Here is a 19,699-nt window from a genome sequence, read left to right on the forward strand (position 1 = left end):
CATCATGTATGAGGTGTATGAATATACAACAGGTTATTGTTTTTAAGGGTTAATCCTTTGTTAACATGGGTCCTTTTTCGGGTTTGTGATGCCCAGAGAAAGGTACCTGAACTGTCCATAACTCTTTCTATTGTCTCACACTGTCCTAATTCAAATTGTCCAAATTATTATTACTCTAATTGTATTACCATTTTTATAACCATTTTATTACTATTAAACTCTAAAATTTTAAAACCAAGTGATTGGTGTTTTTCACACCCAGCACAGGTTCCTCTCCTTCCACCCCCAGTGCAGTGGGGCCATTTCCTACTGTGACCCAAAGGGGAGCCCCCCACAGCAGCCCCATGCCCCCCTCTCCTACCCACAGTGAACCAGGAGCTGGTCCTGCTTGTTTATTTTGGCCCCAACATGTTGGCTAAGGTAAAAAATAAAAATTTCTTTTGGTTGAAAAAAATCTTTATTCACAGAACATCACATGAATCACATCCCACCCTCATTCCTTTATGTATAAAATACTGGTAAAATAAAAAGTTTTATTCCAGAGGCAAGTGAATTCCCACAGAGTCCCCTCCTGAGACCAGCTCACCCCAGAGCTGGAACTTGTGCCACAGTTTGGAAGCAGAAGTGAGTGAGGTGTTGGCTGAGGAAGGAAACACCACCAAGCTGCAGCAGCAAAGCTCCAGGGCTCCAGCTCCAGCTCATTTCCTTTGGCAGGGACCACAATCCCAGCAGGCTCCAGCTCATTCCCACTGCAGCCAAAGGGGAGATGTGGGGCTTGAAGGAACCACCCATGTCCCATTGCCACGGAGGTTTTTGGGTTTCACACAATCACCTGAGATGCCCCTGGAAATCTTTTAGGATTTACATGCACCTCAAATGTTTCTGATGTCCCATGTCCCCAAATCCAGCCCTCCAGGTGGCTCCTTCAAGCCCCAAGTGTCACCTTTGGATGTCATGGGTAGCAAGGACACTTGGCTCACCAAGGGGAAATCAGCCTGTGCAGGGACAAGGAGAGTCCAGAAGGCAAAATAAATCAACAGGAAAATATTGATGAAAATGGCAAGCTAGGCTCAGAAACAGAAGAAAAATCCAGTTCCAAGTATCTTATGGCTCCTACCACAGCCCAAAAGGAAGGAGATTGGCCAGAGTCCCACCTTGGTGTAAGACAAACCCTGCTACACCAGGTCACAGCTCCAGAAAGCTCAAACAGTGACAGCCTTAAACCCCACCACTGTCAAATCCAGTGGAACTGCATCGGTTCATCAGAACTGAGATTTGCCAAGGACCCCCTGCAAGTGCTCAGCTGCCCTCTCAAGGGCTGAATCCATCAGATTTCATAGCCAAAATAAATTTCAGACAAATTTGGATTTATGATTTCTGTTACACAACCAGGCAGATGCTCCATCACTGCAGATTCCCTCTTTTCCTTTTAATTCCTTACTTCCTTGGGCTCAAATGAAAACCAGCTCCATGCTTGCTTTGCTGCAGTATTTCCTTGGAAAACCTGGACAAATGGGGAACTCCAAGAGCAGGAAACACTTGGAGAAACAGCAGAAAAGTATCAAACACATGGAGAAGCCCATGAACAGGGGCCACTGGTCACTCCAGCTCTGGTCACCAGCATGGCCCTGTCCCATATTCCCTAAAATTCCTTCTACCATTTTTTCAGTTATTAAAACCCTTTCTCCCAGTGTGCCACAGGCCACATAATGAAAGCAAAGCTCAGGGCAGTCAGCAGAATGTAGAACTTGTGATTAGTTACTAATCCAGAGAACCACAACCATTCCAGACAGGAAACAGGGGAGGAATTGCCAGCACGAGGCCTGGATATGACCCCTCTGTGCCAGTGTCAGACACCAGGGAATGCTCCAGACTTGCCACACATGGGGATGGGAATGGATCTGCAGGTGATTGAAATGGGTGATGCCCAAAATGCCAGGATGGCCCCTCCTGGGCATCAGACACCCCCAGGCTGCAGGGGAAGCAGTGCCAGGCTCAAACAAGGATCCCACAGCTCCAATGTTTCACTGGGACAGGGAATGCTCCCAAGGGGACCAGTGTGAGCCAGCACCACCCCCAGGAGGTGACACAGCTGAGTGTCCTTCACAGGAACTCCACAGGTGCAAAGGTAGCACAGGAATGTCCTTGCCAAGGGTGGGGACATCTCCATGCCAAGGCACAGACCTGAGGAAACTCTCCTGACCAAGCTGACGTTCAGTGCCAGGGCCTGCTGTGCTGATCCCACCATTCCTCTGGTGTGAAGAACCTGCTCCAGCTCTGTGACCAATCCCACACCTCCAGGGAGTACCAGGGGACTCATCTGCTCCATCCACTCACAAGTTCCAGCTCCAGAGCCCCAACCCCAACCAGCACCTCAGGAATGAACACAGCTCCCCAGAGCTCTGTACTGCAGCATCAGCAATGTCCTTCTGGAGGCTGGATTTGGAGGAGGCCCAGGGAAATGCCACAGGCCTGATGTGCATTCCAGTGGAAGCAGGAGGGAGCAGGAGGGGCACTCAGCACCCCCTAGGAAGCAGCAGGGCAGAGAGAGGCACCAGAACATCCCTCAGAGGAGCAGAGCAGCATTTCAGCCTAAATCAGAGAGATGTGTGCTGTAATACTGTGTGTGAAGTTAACTGAGGTCATAACCGTGTTCTAAGACTCTTCCCCACACATCCTCCTCCTCCTCCAGGCAGATGGGAGCCCTTCACTTCCCAGCCCTTTCTGCACACTCAGTCCCACAGGCTGAACTCAGGCCCATGAACACTGTGAAATTCTCTGTGCCATTCTTGCAATGCAAAATGCAGGGGGTCAGGTCAGTGCTGGTCAGCACAGGAAAGGCCTGCAGCATCCTAGGCCGTGCCTCTGCATCCTCCCATCCCTGTGTGCCCAAAGGGACACTCCTGCCTTGCTAGAGCTGGGCACAATGTTCACTTCTGCTTCCTATTAACCTGCAGGCTTGAGGGGAGAGCAGTAAAGGCCAGGGGTTGTTTTCACAGGGCCATTCTCAAGCACAGGGTCCCATTTCCTGACACATCCATTTCCCAACGTGCCTTCCACGTGACGCTGTCCCAGCGAGATTTGTAAACTCTCAAGTCCACGGGAAGGGCTCATCCAAAGCAGCACCCAGAGGAAATTCAGTTCTGGAGGCAGTCCTCTTGCAGGAGGCCAGCAGCTCATGTCAGGTACTGCACAACAAGGAACATGATGAGGCAGGTGACAGCCATGCCCCCCAGCATGAGGAACTTGTCCTGGAAGGCGCGCTTCTCGATCAGCCGCATCACCGTGTTGGACAGCCCCAGCATGTTGGCAACGTCCAGGATCTTCTTGTGGGTGCCCTGAGGACAACCAAAGAGCAAACACACAATCACCCTCGTGCTCTGAGACTTCTTATTCCACGGTGCAAGAGTGTTTCATCATGGGGGGTGAGTGATGGGTGTCACAGACATCTTTTATGAAAAATCCTTTCCGTAGGATTTTTTTCTCCTGAGAAGCTGAGAGGCCTCAGGAACAAAATGTAAGCAATGGTTATCTGCTGCTGTGGAATGCAACAGGTGGAGCTGGGATTGGGCTCATGTGGTTGTTGTGGGAATCCATACAATTAGAGGGTTTTGGGAAAGCTGCAAAAGGCAGGCCTCAGATACAGCAGAATTGTGAGTAGAGCTAAAGCAACAGCCATGAGATTGGTCAGCAGAAAAAGTATTTAAACTGTAGAAAAGCAAGGGTAAATAGAATAATGGTCTGTGTATTAATGCTTGTCTGAATAGCTCTTTAAGCTACAGAAAGTTTATCTAGCAAGATATTAGGAAGGTTAAAGCTTCATAATGGAGCTCTGTGCATTGTGTTTTAAGGCTTACAAGTGGGTATTGTATTCAAAATAAGCAGGCATTGCTTTAACTAAAGGCACATGTGCTTATGGTGATTGGATAGAACTACTGTCAATGTGCTTTTGCTTTGTGTGACTGCTCAAGAAGTTTATAAAGTGAGTTGGAACATTAAGTTCTTGGTCTGCTGCCTGGAGTGTGAGCTGCTGGCATCTCCCATTGTCATACCCATGGAATGAGACTGATGCTGGAAATAAACCAGCTCCAGGTGCATCCTACAGCAGCCCCGTCTCATTCAGGTCTGTAAATACCCAGGCAGTTCAGGCCCTTCCCTGAAGTTGGGTTGTGTCTCTGCCAGTTCCATTTTCTCCAGTTCCCACAGCTCCTATTGACCCCCTGCACACTGCCCTGAGGCTCAGCACCTCCCTGTCTCTGCAGAATCCTTTCACAGTGCTTCAGAACAAAACCAAACCTTGCTGGGAGAACAGAAACCAAATATGAAGCTTTAAAATGAAAGCAAACAACAGAAAGGAAAAAATCTTCAATTCTTGCAGTCATGGAACAGTGGAATTGTACAACTGGATCAGTTAGAGGGACAATCTAGGAATATTCATTCCATACCTGTCTGTTTATACCCAATACACACAAAGTTACAGGGAATAAGTGCAAAGGAGGGAGCTGAGGGTGGGGAAGGGTCTGGAGGGGCCATAGGAGGAGCAGCTGAGGTCACTTGTTCAGCTGGAGCAGAGTGAGGGCAGAGCTCAGTGGGGCTGCAGCTCCCATCTCTGCTCTGGGACAGGGACAGGAGCCAGGGAATGGCTGGAGCTGGGCATGGAGAGGGCTGGGCTGGATATCAGGAAAATCATCTTCCTGCAGTGGGTGCTGGGCACTGCCCAGGCTCCCCAGGCAATGCTCCAGGAGCATTTGGACAACACTCCCAGGGATGCTGGGGTGTCTGCAGGGCCAGGAGTTGGACTGGATGATCCTTGGGAGGCCCTTCCACCATGGGATGTTCCATGATTCCACATTAACCCATTTCTCTTTGCAAGCTGTCTCTACACCAGCTGCTTCTGCCAGATCTTCTCAGGCAACAAAGTCTGTGTCAGTGTAAGAAAAGCTGAGTTAAGGGGAAAAGGAACATGAACAGACATTTCCTCACCTGCAAGGGAGAAGCAACATCCCCCTGAACAGGAATGTGATGGCCCTGAAAGCACAGCCTGTGTGTGCCAGCAGCCATGGACAGACACACAGCAACTCCCTGCCCAGAGCAAAGGCTGGAGGAGAGCCAGGAGGCCCAGGGAGAGCCAGCAGGGACCAGGCACTCACTGCCAGCCAGCAGAAGCAGCCACACAGGCCTGGTGCTACCACAAGAAACAGCATTTCCCCATCCCTGAGGGCACCAGGTCCTGCCAGGGCTCCTCTGTGGCTCTCCTGTGGTGGGATGCACCCTCCAGAATCCATGGGCTTCATCCAGTCCCTCATGAGAGACCACCTTGGATCAGTGATTTCCCAGCTTGGAGAATCAACTCCAATTCCCTGTGTGCAGCACAGGGACACTCATGATGGATGCTTCCAGGCCAATGTGATCAGCCACCAAAGCAACCCAGTGCTGCACACAGTGGCCAAATGTCTACAATCCTCTCAGGGATGCAGGGACTTCAAGGAAGGTGCCCTTTCCAAAAAGCATTCACAACCCAAATCTTCTCCAGGCACTACTAATGAGTCCTTCCAGCCTTTTCCTCATGAGCTGGCAGCAGAACCTCTCCCTCTCCCCACCACTCCTGTGGCCAGACTGCTCAGCAACACCAAAAAAACCTTGAAGAAAACATCAGTGAGTGGTTCAGTGTTCATTGCAGAGGAATGAACACTGAACCACTCACTGAGTTTTCTTCAAGGTTTTTCTAGTAATGAACTTTGTCTTAAAACAAATCTATACTCACCAGGTCAGTGAACAAGTGACCTGAACCAGAAGCTAAAACTCATCTTGGAAAGAATTCAGCTTCAAACTCTGCTTTAAGTCTCTGTGTAACATCTGTGGGGTCAGGGCCTGGTCACCAGAGCAGGGAGCAGAGGAGGAGCTGCAGCCCTGGTTGGAGCTGTGCTGGTCTGTGCAGGGCTCAGGGAACAGCAGAGAGCCTGGAACCCAGCTCAGCTCCCCGAGTGCAGGCCAGGCTTGCACTGCCTGCCACACCATGGAGCTGCAGGTGGCACAGACCTGACCAAACCTGGGATTTATGGCATTAAAAATACCTAAATCTGGCAAATGCATCCCAAAACAGAGCACAAAACTGAGAACAGCAGTTAGCCCCATCTGAAGATGAGTACAACAGGCATTTCCCTACATTTTTCACAAGTCCAGTTTCTCCCCACACTTTTTTCTTATTAAAAAGTTTTTTGTATCCTTGAGCTTTTCACTCAGAATTGAACTCATCACTTTGAACAGTCTGTAAAATAAAAGGCAAATATTTGCTCTGAAGAGACTTGCAGAAATGCAGCTGTTTTCAGCAGGGAAGGAGGGATTGCTGAGGTGCATTATCTTTATTATTAATCTTGATCACAGGTGCTCTACAGCAGCTTTGTGGCTGCTCTGAGTGATGCTAATCTGAACCAACATCTCCCTGCCAGCCACTTACTGCCCCTCCTGAACCTGAAGAAACAAACAACAATCAACCAAAGAAAAATAAACATTCAGCACTCCAGATGCTGCCCTGCAGGTGAAGGCCAGCCAGCCCCAAGAGATCTTAAAGGTATTCCTAACAGGATGGTAAAATGTAAAGATTTCAAGTTGTTTAAATGAAATTTGGGCCTTTCCAGCATCCTCAGCTCGGAGCAATGTACTGAAACAATACATATATTGATTTTACTTAGCCTGATCAGCACGAAGACAGAAAAATGTGGGGTCTTTGTGGTAAAAAATGCTGCCCCCACCTTTAATGTGACTCTCTGGTCCCTCAGCCCCGCCAGGATGTTGGTGCCACTGCCAATAAGCTCATCCATGCCTCGGTGGGCACTCTGCAGGGATTCATTAAACTGCAAGGTTTCGTCGATCGGGATGGTGGTGTCAGAGTCCTGTGGGGAAAGCAGGGACTCAGTTACCTGCTCACTCAGAAAAACACAAAATGCACCAGCAGACAGCCAGAACCCAACAGGACTGAGCCAGGACTAAGCCAGGATTGTGCTTAGATCTATTTTTTTTTAATAATGATTTTAAATCCAACATTGATGTTTGAGTGAAAAGAGTCATTTAGAGAAGAGGAAGGCAAAAGGCAAAGCTGAGCAGCTGCTCAACTGTAATGAGGTGTGAAGGATGAAAAGAGCAAAAGCAGAGAATTTCTGTAACCTCAGTAGGAAAGGGTACTGCAGGAGAGAACATCAAAGCTAACAGAAGGTGTTAAACACCAGGAAGGTGCTTACTCATTGATCACTGCAAGTGAAAGATTTGTGGAAGATTTCACACCACATTTCTGAGCAACAAAAAATGAAAAAAAAATGTTTGGAGATGACATTCTAAAGAAATTTCTGGCAGTGAGGGCAAACAGACATGGGTCTGGTTCCCTGAGCTCTGGCTCACTCATCACCCAGGGCCCTATTTAAAAAAAATATTAAAAATTAGTGTTTTTCATGTTTTTTCCAGTAAAGATGCATTCACTCAACTAGGAACTGGGAATCTTGAAATGTTAATAACAGGGTAAAACTCTAATCTGCACAGGAGGGCAGGGATGGGATCACCCCAGTCTGCCAAAGGCCTCCAGGTCTCTGTTTCTGACACCATTCCATCCTGAGGGGCAAGGAAATGCCTCACACCCCCACAGGGCTTAGAGCAGGAACTGGGACTGGAAGGGACAAGCTGGGAACAGGGATCACCTGCTCCAGGGGCTCAGAACAGGAACCAAAGGCAGAATTCACACTCATGTGAACTGTCTAAGCAGAAGCACTTGGATTTTCATGGGATGGCTCTTATTGCAGATATTTAACAACCTTCAAACCAGCAGATTTCATTTCTGTACAAGGGTTTTTTATCCACTATAAGGCAGCAATAAAAATAGAGGAGTAGATTTGTGACCCCCACAAGGAAAGGGGATGGCACCAGAGCTCTGTTTGGCTGCTTGGGATTTTCTCCAGGTACAAGGAAAGGCTTTAAAAATAAATACCAATTTTAACTCTTGAATTAAGCAAACTTCTACATCTGTGTTCCAAAAGCTGTTCTGGATTTTCCAGTGATTTACCCACAAACTCAGCTGACATCTCTGATAGAACAGGGGAGTATATGAATAGGAACTGTGGAAAAATGTAACCAAGAGAGGCTGATAACTGATAAATAAATCATCATTTGCCTATTAAAGGATCATTTAAAAGCCATATTTTTTGTAGCAAGCTTAAAAGAAATACAAAGTAATTGTGTATTTTTTTTCATCTACCATGCTTTTCAACATCTGAAGGAGAAAATAACCCATCTGCTCTATATTTTGCATCTGTAAGCCTGTTGTTTCTGAACAGCAAATTTTCCTGTAGGAAAACTTGTCCCTACTTGCAGGGAAACACCACAATGTTTAAAAACAGCAAATTGCAGTCATTCCTTCAAGCCTTGTTTACAGTTTTGAAATAGCCAACAAAATACCAGACATTAATTTTGTGGCAGGCTTTGAGAAATGCATCAAACTGCCCAAATCTCAATTAATTAGGATTGCTCACATTCTTTCTTTCTTGTCCTGACAATGAATAACAAAATGTTAGGTGAGATGCCTTTAACGAAGAAGGGAAATAAAGAGGGAAATCAAACAAAAATGTAAAAATAGTATTAAAAAAAACCAAATCAAAACAAAACAAAACCTTAACAAAAACAAATAAACAAAATTTTAAAAAACTAATAAAACCCAAGGTTAACTTTTCAGTTGCAGAAAAGTGAAACCTGAAAGCAAGCCTACATTATTGAGAGCAAAATTCCCCCAGAAATTTGCACTGGGGGGACTTCCCAATGGAGGAACTAACAAGAACAGCTGGACAACATTGATGTTATTACCAACTTTTGACTCATTTCTAGGCAAAAAGCAAGGGCCTTGTCCCAGCTGTGTGATTTGTGTTTGGCTACACTGAGGTTTGCTGACACCTGCTGCCAGCAGGGTGTGTAAAGCCAGGCTGTTCACAGACCTCAGGATCTGGGAAACATCTGACACAAATCCAAGTGAAATGTGCACTTTGGTACCTACCTCACTGACCCTTTTACAACTGCAGGTGGATTGCACTGGATAAAACAGGAGCAGCAGCTTCTGGAGCCTTTTCCTGTTACCTTAAGAGCCCAGCTTTTCTACAACTGCTATGGTGGAACTGCACTGGATAAAAGAGGAGCAGCAGCTTCTGGAACCTTTTCCTGTTAAGAGCCCAGCTTTTCTACAATTGCTATGTAAATCCAGGTGGATTGCACTGGATAAAACAGGAGCAGCAGCTTCTGGAGTCTTTTCCTGATACCTTATGAGCCCAGCTTTTCCTCACGAGAGCTCCCCACATGTTTTGATTCCTCTCCACCTTTACTCACACTCCCAGCAGCTCCCAACAATCCTGTTTACAATCTCCCTGCCTCCCCCTGCTGGAGGGAGGCTTTTCACAGATCTCAGGATCTGGCAGACATCTGACATAAATCCAAGTGAAATGTACACTTTGGTACCTACCTCACTGACCCTTTTACAACTGCAGGTGGATTGAACTGGATAAAAGAGGAGCAGCAGCTTCTGGAGCCTTTTCCTGTTAAGAGCCCAGCTTTTCTATAACTGCTATGGTGGAACTGCACTGGATAAAAGAGGAGCAGCAGCTTCTGGAGTCTTTTCCTGTTACCTTATGAGCCCAGCTTTTCTTCAATTGCTATGGTGGAACTGCACTGGATAAAAGAGTTTCTGGAACCTTTTCCTGTTAAGAGCCCAGCTTTTCTACAGCTGCTATGGTGGAACTGCACTGGATAAAAGAGGAACAGCAGCTTCTGGAGCCTTTTCCTGTTACCTTACGAGCACAGCTTTTCCTCACAAGAGCTCCCACGTCTCCACCTTTACTCACACTCCCAGCAGCTCCCAACAATCCTGTTTACAATCTCGCTGCCTCCCCCTGCTGGATTTGGGCTGCTGGAGCACAGAGAGCCCCAGCAGGGATATTTACGTTGGTGGTGAAGGTGCGGGCCAGCAGCTCCTCCCGCTGCCTCTCCTGCTGCTCGCGCAGGTACCGGCGGTGCTGGAAGTTCCTCAGGGCTGTCTGCAGGTGCTGCACGTCGTATTTCAGCTGGTCCACTCGCCTGCAAAGGAGCAGCAGCACAAAAACACTCTGCTTTGTGGGAATCTATAAAATCAGAGGGGTTTGGGAAAGCTGCAGAAGGCAGGCCTCAGAGACAGCAGAATTGTGATTAGAGCTAAGCAGTAGCCATGAGATAGGTCAGCAGGAAAATTCTGTAAGAAGTAGAAAAGTAAGGACAAATAGAACAATGGTCTGTGTATTAATGCTTGGCTAGAATTACTCCCTAAGCTTGCACTGTCTGCCACACCATGGAGCTGCAGGTGTGACAGAATCCTGACCAAATCTGGGATTTATGGCATTAAAAATGCCTAAATCTGACAAATACATCCCAAAACAAAGCAGTGTCACAAAACTCTCAGAAAAGTTTATCTAGCAAGATATTAGGAAGTTTTAAGCTTAATGATGGAGCTCTGTGCATTGTGTTTTAAGGCTTACAAGCAGGTATTGTATTTGAAATAAGCAAGCATTGTTGAACCAAAGGTATGTGTGTTTATAGTGGTTGGATAGAACTACTGTCAATGTGCTTTTGCTTTGTGTGATCAGTCAAAAAAGTTTTGAAGTGAGCTGTAACATGAAGTTCTTTGTTTGCTGTCTGGGATGTGAACTGATGGCATCTTCCCATTGTCATACCCATGGAATGAGGCTGATGCTGGAACATCAAACAGCTCCAGGCACATTCCCAGCAGCCCCTCCTGTTCTGTGATCTGTACACAGCCCCAGCTGGCAATATGCTTTTCTGAAGACTCTGCTTTTCTGGTGCTTCTTGTACCAGCAAAGGAGCATGGTAAATTAACAGCAATGAATAACAAGGAATGATGGGTTCTGCTTCTCTACAAGATGCAGGACATCCAATGCTAGGCTGAAATTCCACACCTACATCCTCCCTGTCTCATTTTTCTGCTATCTAGGTGATTACTTCACAGGTGATTATTCATTTTAATCAATTATTTAGGCTCCAGGCTAATGACAGAATGTGAAACAGAACTCCTGAGCTGTCTTGGACATCCTATCCCATGGATTGTCTCTTCAGGTGTTATAATCTCTCATTTAACACAGATTTGGGAGGATGGTAGGATTTGTACAGGTTCTATTTTATGACCCTCCTTCACATTAAAGATGATGCTTTCCAGTTTCCTTAATTAGCATAATGTTCTAAACTTTGAAGTTAAATTCCAGTTTCTTTAATTAGCATCATGTTCTGAAGTTTGAGGTTTTATTAAAAGGAGCTCCAAAGTCAGTGGGTAATACAGGAGGCACCTCAGACATCTCCATTGGGCTGAAACAAATCACGTCCAGAAGTCCACTGGCCCTGATTAAATGATTGATAAAATTTAATGTTTGATACAAGACTATCCTGTCTAGTGGAAGGTGTCCCTGCCCATGGCAGGGGTTGGAAATTATCTTTAAGGCCCCTTCCAACCCAAAGCATTCCAGGATTCTACAAAGAAATCCATGACTATTTCAGATACTGGCTTCTTTCTTTAATACAGGTGACATGAAACCCACCCCTACTATCTACAAGGGCATTTCTGGACTGATTATTAACTGAGTCACAGAATTAATTAAGAACAGCAAATCCTGATGTCTGTGGTCCAACCTCCTGCTCAAACCATTGCTCATTTTAGAAACCTCTTTATTTCAGTCACCAACAGCTTGGGAAATGGCTCAGAGAAAATGACAGCAAATGAAGGAATTTGACTCTCTACCTCCAAAATGCCATTAAAAGCAAGGGACAGAGAGCATCCAAGAGAACAGAGAACATATCTGAGAACAGAGCCATGAATCCAGCTGCATCACCAGTCTGGACCTGATGATCTCTGAGGCCTTTTCCAGCTTTAATGATTCTCATGATCCTGGGCTTAAATGTAAAAAAGTGATTTTGCCTCTCTCTGTGCCTCAATTTTTCTACTGTAGAGCACAGAGATCAGTTATGCAAAGTATAACGATTTCACACAAATCAAAAGCAAACAGCTTCAGTAAATTTAATTAAAATAATTACAAAGACTACCCTGCACAAAATAATTACAAAGACTACCCTTCACAAAGCAGTGAACTCACAGTTTGGCACTCTGCCTCTTGTTGGGAGGTTCTTTGCTGGACAGGATTTCCAGACGTTCCAAGTTGCTGAATATGTTGTCTATTCTTGCCTGAATCTCATTTTCTACCACTACAAGGAAATAAAAACAGGATTTGACTTGAATTAGGCAAATGCTCCAAAGCATTCAAAGCAATATGTAAAAACTGATAGATTCAAATCTTTACTGGATGGAAATAATCAGGTAACTGAGAACTATAAATCCAATGAAATGTCACTTCTTTAGCTCAGTAATTTGACACTCTCACCTTTCCCTCCTCCTCTGAGAAGGCAGCCAGGAAAGCCCCTGCTTGTTCCAGACATCTGAGCCTCTTTCCCCATCAGAATTAGGATTTCAAGCCCACACATTCCCCCTGCAGCCCCTTCCTGCTCCCTCAGCAGGATTTGCTGTCACAAGAGCACAGAGAAGCATCATCAAGCACGGGCCAACTCCTCCACACACCAGGAGTGCCCAGAAAAGCCCTCTGAGCAGCACCCAGAGAAGCAAAGAGCACAACCAACCTCATCTCTGCCCCTGGACCCACACAGCCAGGGAGTGACTGACTCACATCCTGAGACAAATCAGTGACATTGTGTTCATCCAGCTCCCCCCATCATTTACTGCAGCTGAATTCAACACAGGAGAGCTGACAAACACTTACAGCAACTTTGGTCAGACCAAAATCCACCACTGCACATTTTTTCTGAGCAGGAAGGAATGATTTGTGCTCAAAGTTGGAAAAGGCAAACTGCAAGTTTGATTTCCTGGCCCCTATTCCTGCTCTTCAACCATGGATAATCCTGTTCTCCATAAATTCTGAAATACACACTAATAAATTTATATAGAGAGAAATAGATACATATATTTATTCATTTATTAACTCTGTAAACTGGTGAACTGACTGTAAACTACATAATCCTATCTCTTGAAATGGTCTCAAGTAATAGAAGCAAAATGGCAAATTATTCTAATTTTCAGGACTTTCAAAATCACCCCCAGTGAACAGCAGTCTGGGAAATATGGCATTGCAGAAGGAGTAATACAACCACCACAAAAACCACAGCCAGAATTAGTAATTCTATTTTTTTGGAATAAATTAATATAATATAATATAATGTAATATAATGTAATATAATGTAATGTAATGTAATATAATATAATATAATATAATGCAATATAATGCAATATAATGCAATATAATGCAATATAATGCAATATAATACATTATTATATTAATAATATTAATATTAGTATTATTATTAATAATAATAAAGAAATATAATTACTAACTCTATTAGTAATTGCTATTTAATAATAATAATAATAATAATAATAATAATAATAATAATAATAATAATAATAAAGAAATATAATTACTAACTCTATTAGTAATTGCTATTTTTTGATATCAAAATTACCACAGCCCTTCCTAGAGCCCAGTCATGTTTCACAGATGTGTTTAAGGTAAGGAAAGTCAGTGAGCATGTGCAGAAATGCATGCAGCCAATGCAGTGTCCTCTCAGCTCAGAAGTTCCTGATAAAACCCATCATTAGTGACTCATGCAGGAATGAAGGGATCAACCACAGGTCCAAAATACATGTGCCAGTTGTGCACTGGGGTAAAAAGTCCTGCCACACTATCAGAGCATCTCATTATTACAGTCATTTATGAGCACAGGGTTACAGTCCAGATTTACTGAGGCAATTTCAGAGCCAGTGGTTCTGCACAGTTCCCAAAGCAGGTGGAATCCCAGGTTCTGACTCTGATGGGGCAGGAATGTCAGGAGCATCCTGCACACAAAATCACTGCATCTTACCCAAAACTGCACTGGGCATCTTCAGGGGAAAGCTGCCAGTTGGTGGATGCTGAGGGAATGACACCACAGCAGGGCAGGCTCAGTCACACCTCAGCTTCCTGACAGTGCTCCCAGTCTGCAGCTCTGTCCACACCGAGGTGTTCAATAGCTCCAGGTGTTCAAAAACCCCCATGAGGGCATCACTGTGGGGGTTTTCATCTGTTTATTCTGAAGGCTGCACAGACACCCTGACCATGAGCTCCAAAATCTTACAGCACCTAAAACCTGGCATTCTACCATGAGATTCAAGAAGCAGCCACAGCAAGCCCTCTCTGTCAGTTAAAGGATGATAACAGGAAGATGAAGCAAATTCTTGTCCTGTCTTTTCTGCTCTGTCCTCATACAAAATATCATCTTACTGAGGTTAAACAGCAACATGATTTCAATGATTTCTGAACTGGTGATGTCTCAGCAGCTGATCACAGTGGCTCAGGAGCTAAATCTGTTCCAGTAATGATTGTAAATTTAACAAGAAGCACACAAGGTTAAAGATGCAAACTCAATCAACCCCACTCATCACTTACAGTGCACTGACTCCTTGTCTGAAGTCTCCAGGTGCCCCATGTAAGACTGGACCTCATGGACCTGCCTGTCAGGACATAAAGAGAAAATTAACAGAAAAGTCAGCTAACAGACAAAATCATTTCTCAGCACCTCACTTTTCAGCTTTTTTGACTGAAATGCACTTTTTAGAAGAGCACAGGAATCAGCAACACAGTGTCAGAGCAGACAGCCCAGCCCTGACCACCAACCCAGGTCCTCAGCAGGAAGCAAGCTGTGCTCTCACCTCATATGCACCTACAAAGTAACTTTATTTAAAAACAGAAATCAAGGTGAAGGTTGTGAAAAACATAGATCAGCTTTTCTACAAGTTCAGCTTGGTCTGGAGATGACAGTGGGAATGATTTTCGTGGTCTCACAACCTGTGAATTCACAGGCATCAACTGAAATGAAAAGCTTGTAATTATAAGAAAAAGATATTGTGGCTGGACAAGCAGTGGCATAGAAAAATAAAATTAAAAAAATATATTAATGGTTGTTAAATTCTTCTGGAACTAGATGGGCTTTAAGGTCCCTTCCAACCTGAAGCACTCCATGATCACAAAATGAGGCAGTACAGAAATGGGAACAGGAAAACACCAGTGCCCATATCCATAACAGCTGCTGTGACATTCCTGCATTTGCAGCTCTCCAGCAGGATGTCCTGCTCTCCCCTGCAGGGTCACTCTGGATCATTATTCAGTGACAGAGAAATGAGGATTCAACACAAGATTCAATTCAAGTCTCTCACCACCCACCCTCCCTTAACAGAGCCTCACAAAATGCAAATTACCACGGAAATTTGGAATATTGACTTAACTGTGTCCTTTGGCCCCTTTCCCATGAATTACTCCACATGGATTACCAACAGAACCACGAGATTTTTTGCCTTATTTTGCAATTCCCACACCACTCCTCCCTCTGCAGACATTATCTGTGAAATGTGGGGTTTATCCTCAAGCAGCCCCACGCCTCCAGAGGCGCTTTAAACTGCGGCAGCCCCTCAAACCCTGCTGCAAAATTCCTTACAAACGAGCGTACTTTCGTGCTTTAAATAAACCGGCAGCGATGAGCGGCGATCCCCGCTCCCGGTGCCCCGGGCCGGCCGAGCCCGCGGGGCTGACGTGGCACACGCGGTTCTGCCCCCTCCGGGATGCGGTTTTTTAATGGGGAAACGCTTTTTAAGGATGCTGAGATCTGCGGGGTGTCGGCCCCGGGATCCCGCACACCCGGCCCGGCCCCTCACACACTCGGTTTGCGGGTCTGCCCCCGATCCTCCAGACAAGCGCTGGTCCGACGGGACGGACATCACACACCTCAACCCCTCAGACCCCTCTCAACCCCTCAGACCCCTCTCAACCCCTCAGACCCCTCTCAATCCCTCCCGCACCCCTCGGTCCCTCACACAGCCCCCGAGCCCTCACACACCACTCAATCCCTCACAAACCCCTCATTCCTTCACATCCCTCTCAATCCCTCACACCCCTCAATCCCTCACAAACCCCTCAGTCCCTCATGCACCCCTCAATCCCTCACACACCCCTCAATCCCTCACATCCCTCTCAACCTGTCACACAGCCCGCAATCCCTCACACACCCTTCATTCCCTCATGCACCCCTCGATCCCTCACGCACCCCCCAGTCCCTCACACACCTATGGGTTTGCCGGTACAGCCCTCACACAGCCCCCAGTCCCTCACACACTGTCGGGTTGCTGGCATAGCCCTCACACATCCCTCAACCCCTCATATCCTCCTCAGTATATCATGCACTTGTTGGTTTGCTGGTACAGCCCTTCACACACCCCTCAATCCCTCACACCCCCCTCAATCCCTCACTCACTTGCTGGTTTGCCGGTACAGCCCCTCACACACCCTCTTCAATCCCTCACACACCCCCCGAGCCCTCCTCACACCGCCTTCAGCCCCTCACGCACTTGTTGGTGTCTGGTACAGCCCTCACGCACCCCTCAATCCCTCACACACATCCCTCAGTCCCTCACGCACTTGTTAATTTGCTGGTACAGCCCCTCACACACCCCCCGAGCCCCCACGCACTTGTTGATTTGATAGCACAGCCCCTTACAACCCCCTCAATCCCTCACATCCCCCCAGTCCCTCACGCACTTGTTGGTTTGCTGGTACAGCCCCTCCATCCCGCACCGGCTCCGCTCCGCACACGTCACCTCCCGCCACTTCCGGCCCCGCCGCCTCCCGGCTGCTTCCGCTTCCGCTTCCGCCTTCCCCCGGGCCGCGCTCCCGCCCCTGCAGCGCCCCGCGGGGCCGCCAGGGGGCGCTGCAGGACCGGCGTGGAGAGAGAGGGGCGGGACCGGGAGGGACCGGGCGGGATCGGGCGGGATCGGGTGGGGCCGTGAGGGGCGGTGAGGGACCGGGAGAGGGCGGCGAGACCGTGAGGGGCTGGGAGGGACCGGGAGAGGCCGGGCGGGACTGGGAGGGGCTTGAGGGGCCGTGAGGGACCGGGCGGGGCCGTGAGGGGCGTGAGGGACGGGGTACAGGTACAGCTACAGGTACAGGTACAGGTACAGGTACAGGTAGAAACACTGATTGATTAAAAAGCTCAAATTACGACCATAACTCTGTCTCGTCACTGTGGTTTAATGGAAAATAGCTCTTGTCAACGAATGTAATTTCACGCTAATAAAAGCTTGATTGAGAAAAATTGGGAAAGGCTTGTATTCTGTAAAGCGTTCAAGTCTATACCACTAGATCAATAATTGAAAAGTCTGTAGCCTCTGTCCTCGTGGTCCGGACAAGCACTCAGCTCTCTCCTTCACTATTTTTTCCTTCTATTAAATGTTGACATTTTATACTTGTTCCTCAGGCTTTGAATGCCCCCTGATGCTGAGCCCTTTTCTGGGTTTGTGCTGCCTGTCCCACCTGTGTTGTGAAGGGAAACTTGCTTTATCAACAATAATAATGTCTTAAACTGGGTCCATCCAGATAAAATGCTCAAATACTATTGAATAAAATACACTGATTTAAATCCAAACTTCCTTCAACACCCTCAGCCTTGTACTGCACTCCACTTAGGCAAAACCAAAATAACTGTACAGCAAAAATTCAAGCTACTGAAAGATGACAAACGTTGGAGGGAAAGTGAGAAAATATTTTCAGAGGTGGGGAAGCTGAAGGCAGAGACCTCCTGATGTGAGACTGGGCAAATTGGGAAACCTGGGGGCTGGAACAGCCTCCAAAGTGTTGGGTTGTTTCTGCTGTTGCTCATTTGCAGTTCAGGGTGAGCACCTGAAGAATGCAGCCTTGTCACAGGAGAACACATCCCTGAGCACCACACAGCTCGAAAAGAGGGAAACAACAACACATCTTTAATTAATGAGAGATTCTGTCCCTGTGGGTCCATCTCTTGTGTCTCAGATGATGCATCAAGCTCAGTCTGCCCTGCCCTGCCGTGCAGCCAGCCAGCCTCTGGCAAGAGATTATCCCCTGGATGTCAAACAGCAGCTCGAGCCCCAGAAATCACATCAGCCCAAGGATAAACAGCATATCAACAAAACCATTAACTGCAGCAGCAACAAACACATTCACTCTCCTCCTCTGCTCCCCCTTCCCTGAGCCATTAGACCCCATTTTCAAACACTTCTGGAAATAGGTTGAATGGAAATAGACTCTGGGATTCCCTCCTGGCCAAGGCTGGGAGAGGTATCACAGGAGCCCTGATGAAATGGCAAGCACTGAAATACAAGAACAGATTTCTGTTCTTTTGTCAAGAAATTGATTTTTGCCAGAAACAACATGCTGCAACCCAGCGTCTGTTCTTGTTAGACTTCAAGTCCTTCCAGGAGGAGTTCTTCAGCAAATTGGCTCATTTAGACACAACAGCCAGGAGCATGGAGAGGAAAAAAAGGGTTTTGTTCAAGGAAAGCCTCTGTATTGTAAACAGGATAAAAGGGGATGGAGAGAGTCACTTATCACTGTCTCTCATGTCCCCAGGTCATTCCTGTGTAGAATCTGCTGGAGAAAAAGGATTTCATATTCCCTGCTCTCCCAGAACCCCAGCTGGGGGATTTTCTCTGTCACACAATCTGCAGACCCCGTGTGCATTCAGCAGCAATTTCAAACCTCATTGCTGCTCCCATTGCTGCTCCCATTGCTGTTCCCATTGCTGTTCCCATTGTTCTCCTCTGCCTGTGGAGCCTGGCAGCACCCAAGGGAGAGCTGGATCCTCACAGGGCCTCCTCTGCTCTGCCTGCACCAGCCCATGCCCCCCACAGCCATGGCACTGGGGGCTATCCCCAAAAACACAGATGCTCTGTTTAACATCAAACCCAAACAGGGTCTGCACCAGCCCATGCCCCCCAGAGCCATGGCACTTGGGCTTCTCCCCAAAAGCACGGATGCTCTGTTTAATATCAAACCCAAACAGGGTCTGCCTGCACCAGCTCTGCCTCTGCTCTGCCTGCACCAGCCCATGGCCCCCTCACAGCCATGGCACTGGGGGCTATCCCCAAAAACACGGATGCTCTGTTTAACATCAAACCCAAACAGGGTCTGCACCAGCCCATGCCCCCCACAGCCATGGCACTGGGGGCTATCCCCAAAAACATGGATGCTCTGTTTAATATCAAACCCAAACAGGGTCTGCACCAGCCCATGGCCCCCTCACAGCCATGGCACTTGGGGCTATCCCCAAAAACACGGATGCTCTGTTTAACATCAAACCCAAATAATGCATCTCTCCCTGTTTCTCTGAGCGTGATCCCATCACAGGCACAGAAACTCTCTGCCCCCCTCCCTCTTTCTCTGCCCCCTCCCTCTTGCTTTGGGACACTCTTGGCATGCTTTGCTGATACAAATAACTGTGACTTTCAAAACAAAGGAGTGCTGAAGCCCAGGGCATTGTTTGGATGAGTGCTTGATGGAGACTGCTGGGAGTCCAGCTGCAGGCCATGGGCTGCATGTCCCAGCCCTGACAGGCTCCTGGACACAAGGCAGACCTCACAGCACGGCCTCTCAGCGCTTCCAGCCTGGGGAAGGGGGCAAAACGAGAAGGGGAGACATGACAAGAATGTTGGAGACTCATCTATCAAATTTCTCGGGCTCTTGGGTGATGTGCTGGACCCAGGTCTCCCCGGGCAAGGAGCTGTTTAAAG

At 47.1% G+C, this 19,699-nt stretch overlaps 1 protein-coding gene across 3 annotated transcripts; it reads right to left on the reverse strand.

Moving 5' to 3' along the window:
- Positions 1-438: 438 nt before the first annotated feature.
- GOSR2 (golgi SNAP receptor complex member 2) lies at positions 439-16,797 on the reverse strand. Of its 3 annotated transcripts, none has more exons than XM_071450645.1 (6): positions 16,698-16,797; positions 14,556-14,620; positions 12,159-12,267; positions 9,969-10,101; positions 6,753-6,893; positions 439-3,338 (listed from the first exon to the last, which is right to left on the reverse strand). In XM_071450645.1, exons 1-6 carry the CDS (start codon positions 16,724-16,726, stop codon positions 3,177-3,179), a joined length of 639 nt encoding a protein of 212 aa, XP_071306746.1. In that variant the 5' UTR covers positions 16,727-16,797; the 3' UTR covers positions 439-3,176. The 3 variants fall into 3 exon arrangements, with proteins under 3 accessions (XP_071306746.1, XP_071306747.1, XP_071306748.1); XM_071450646.1 differs by lacking the exon at positions 16,698-16,797 and adding an exon at positions 16,344-16,363; XM_071450647.1 differs by lacking the exon at positions 6,753-6,893.
- Between the last annotated feature and the right edge of the window lie 2,902 nt (positions 16,798-19,699).

Source organism: Agelaius tricolor, unplaced genomic scaffold (assembly GCF_023055355.1).
Source record: "Agelaius tricolor isolate 1412-34295 unplaced genomic scaffold, bAgeTri1.0.p SCAF_31, whole genome shotgun sequence".
Lineage (NCBI taxonomy): Eukaryota > Metazoa > Chordata > Aves > Passeriformes > Icteridae > Agelaius > Agelaius tricolor.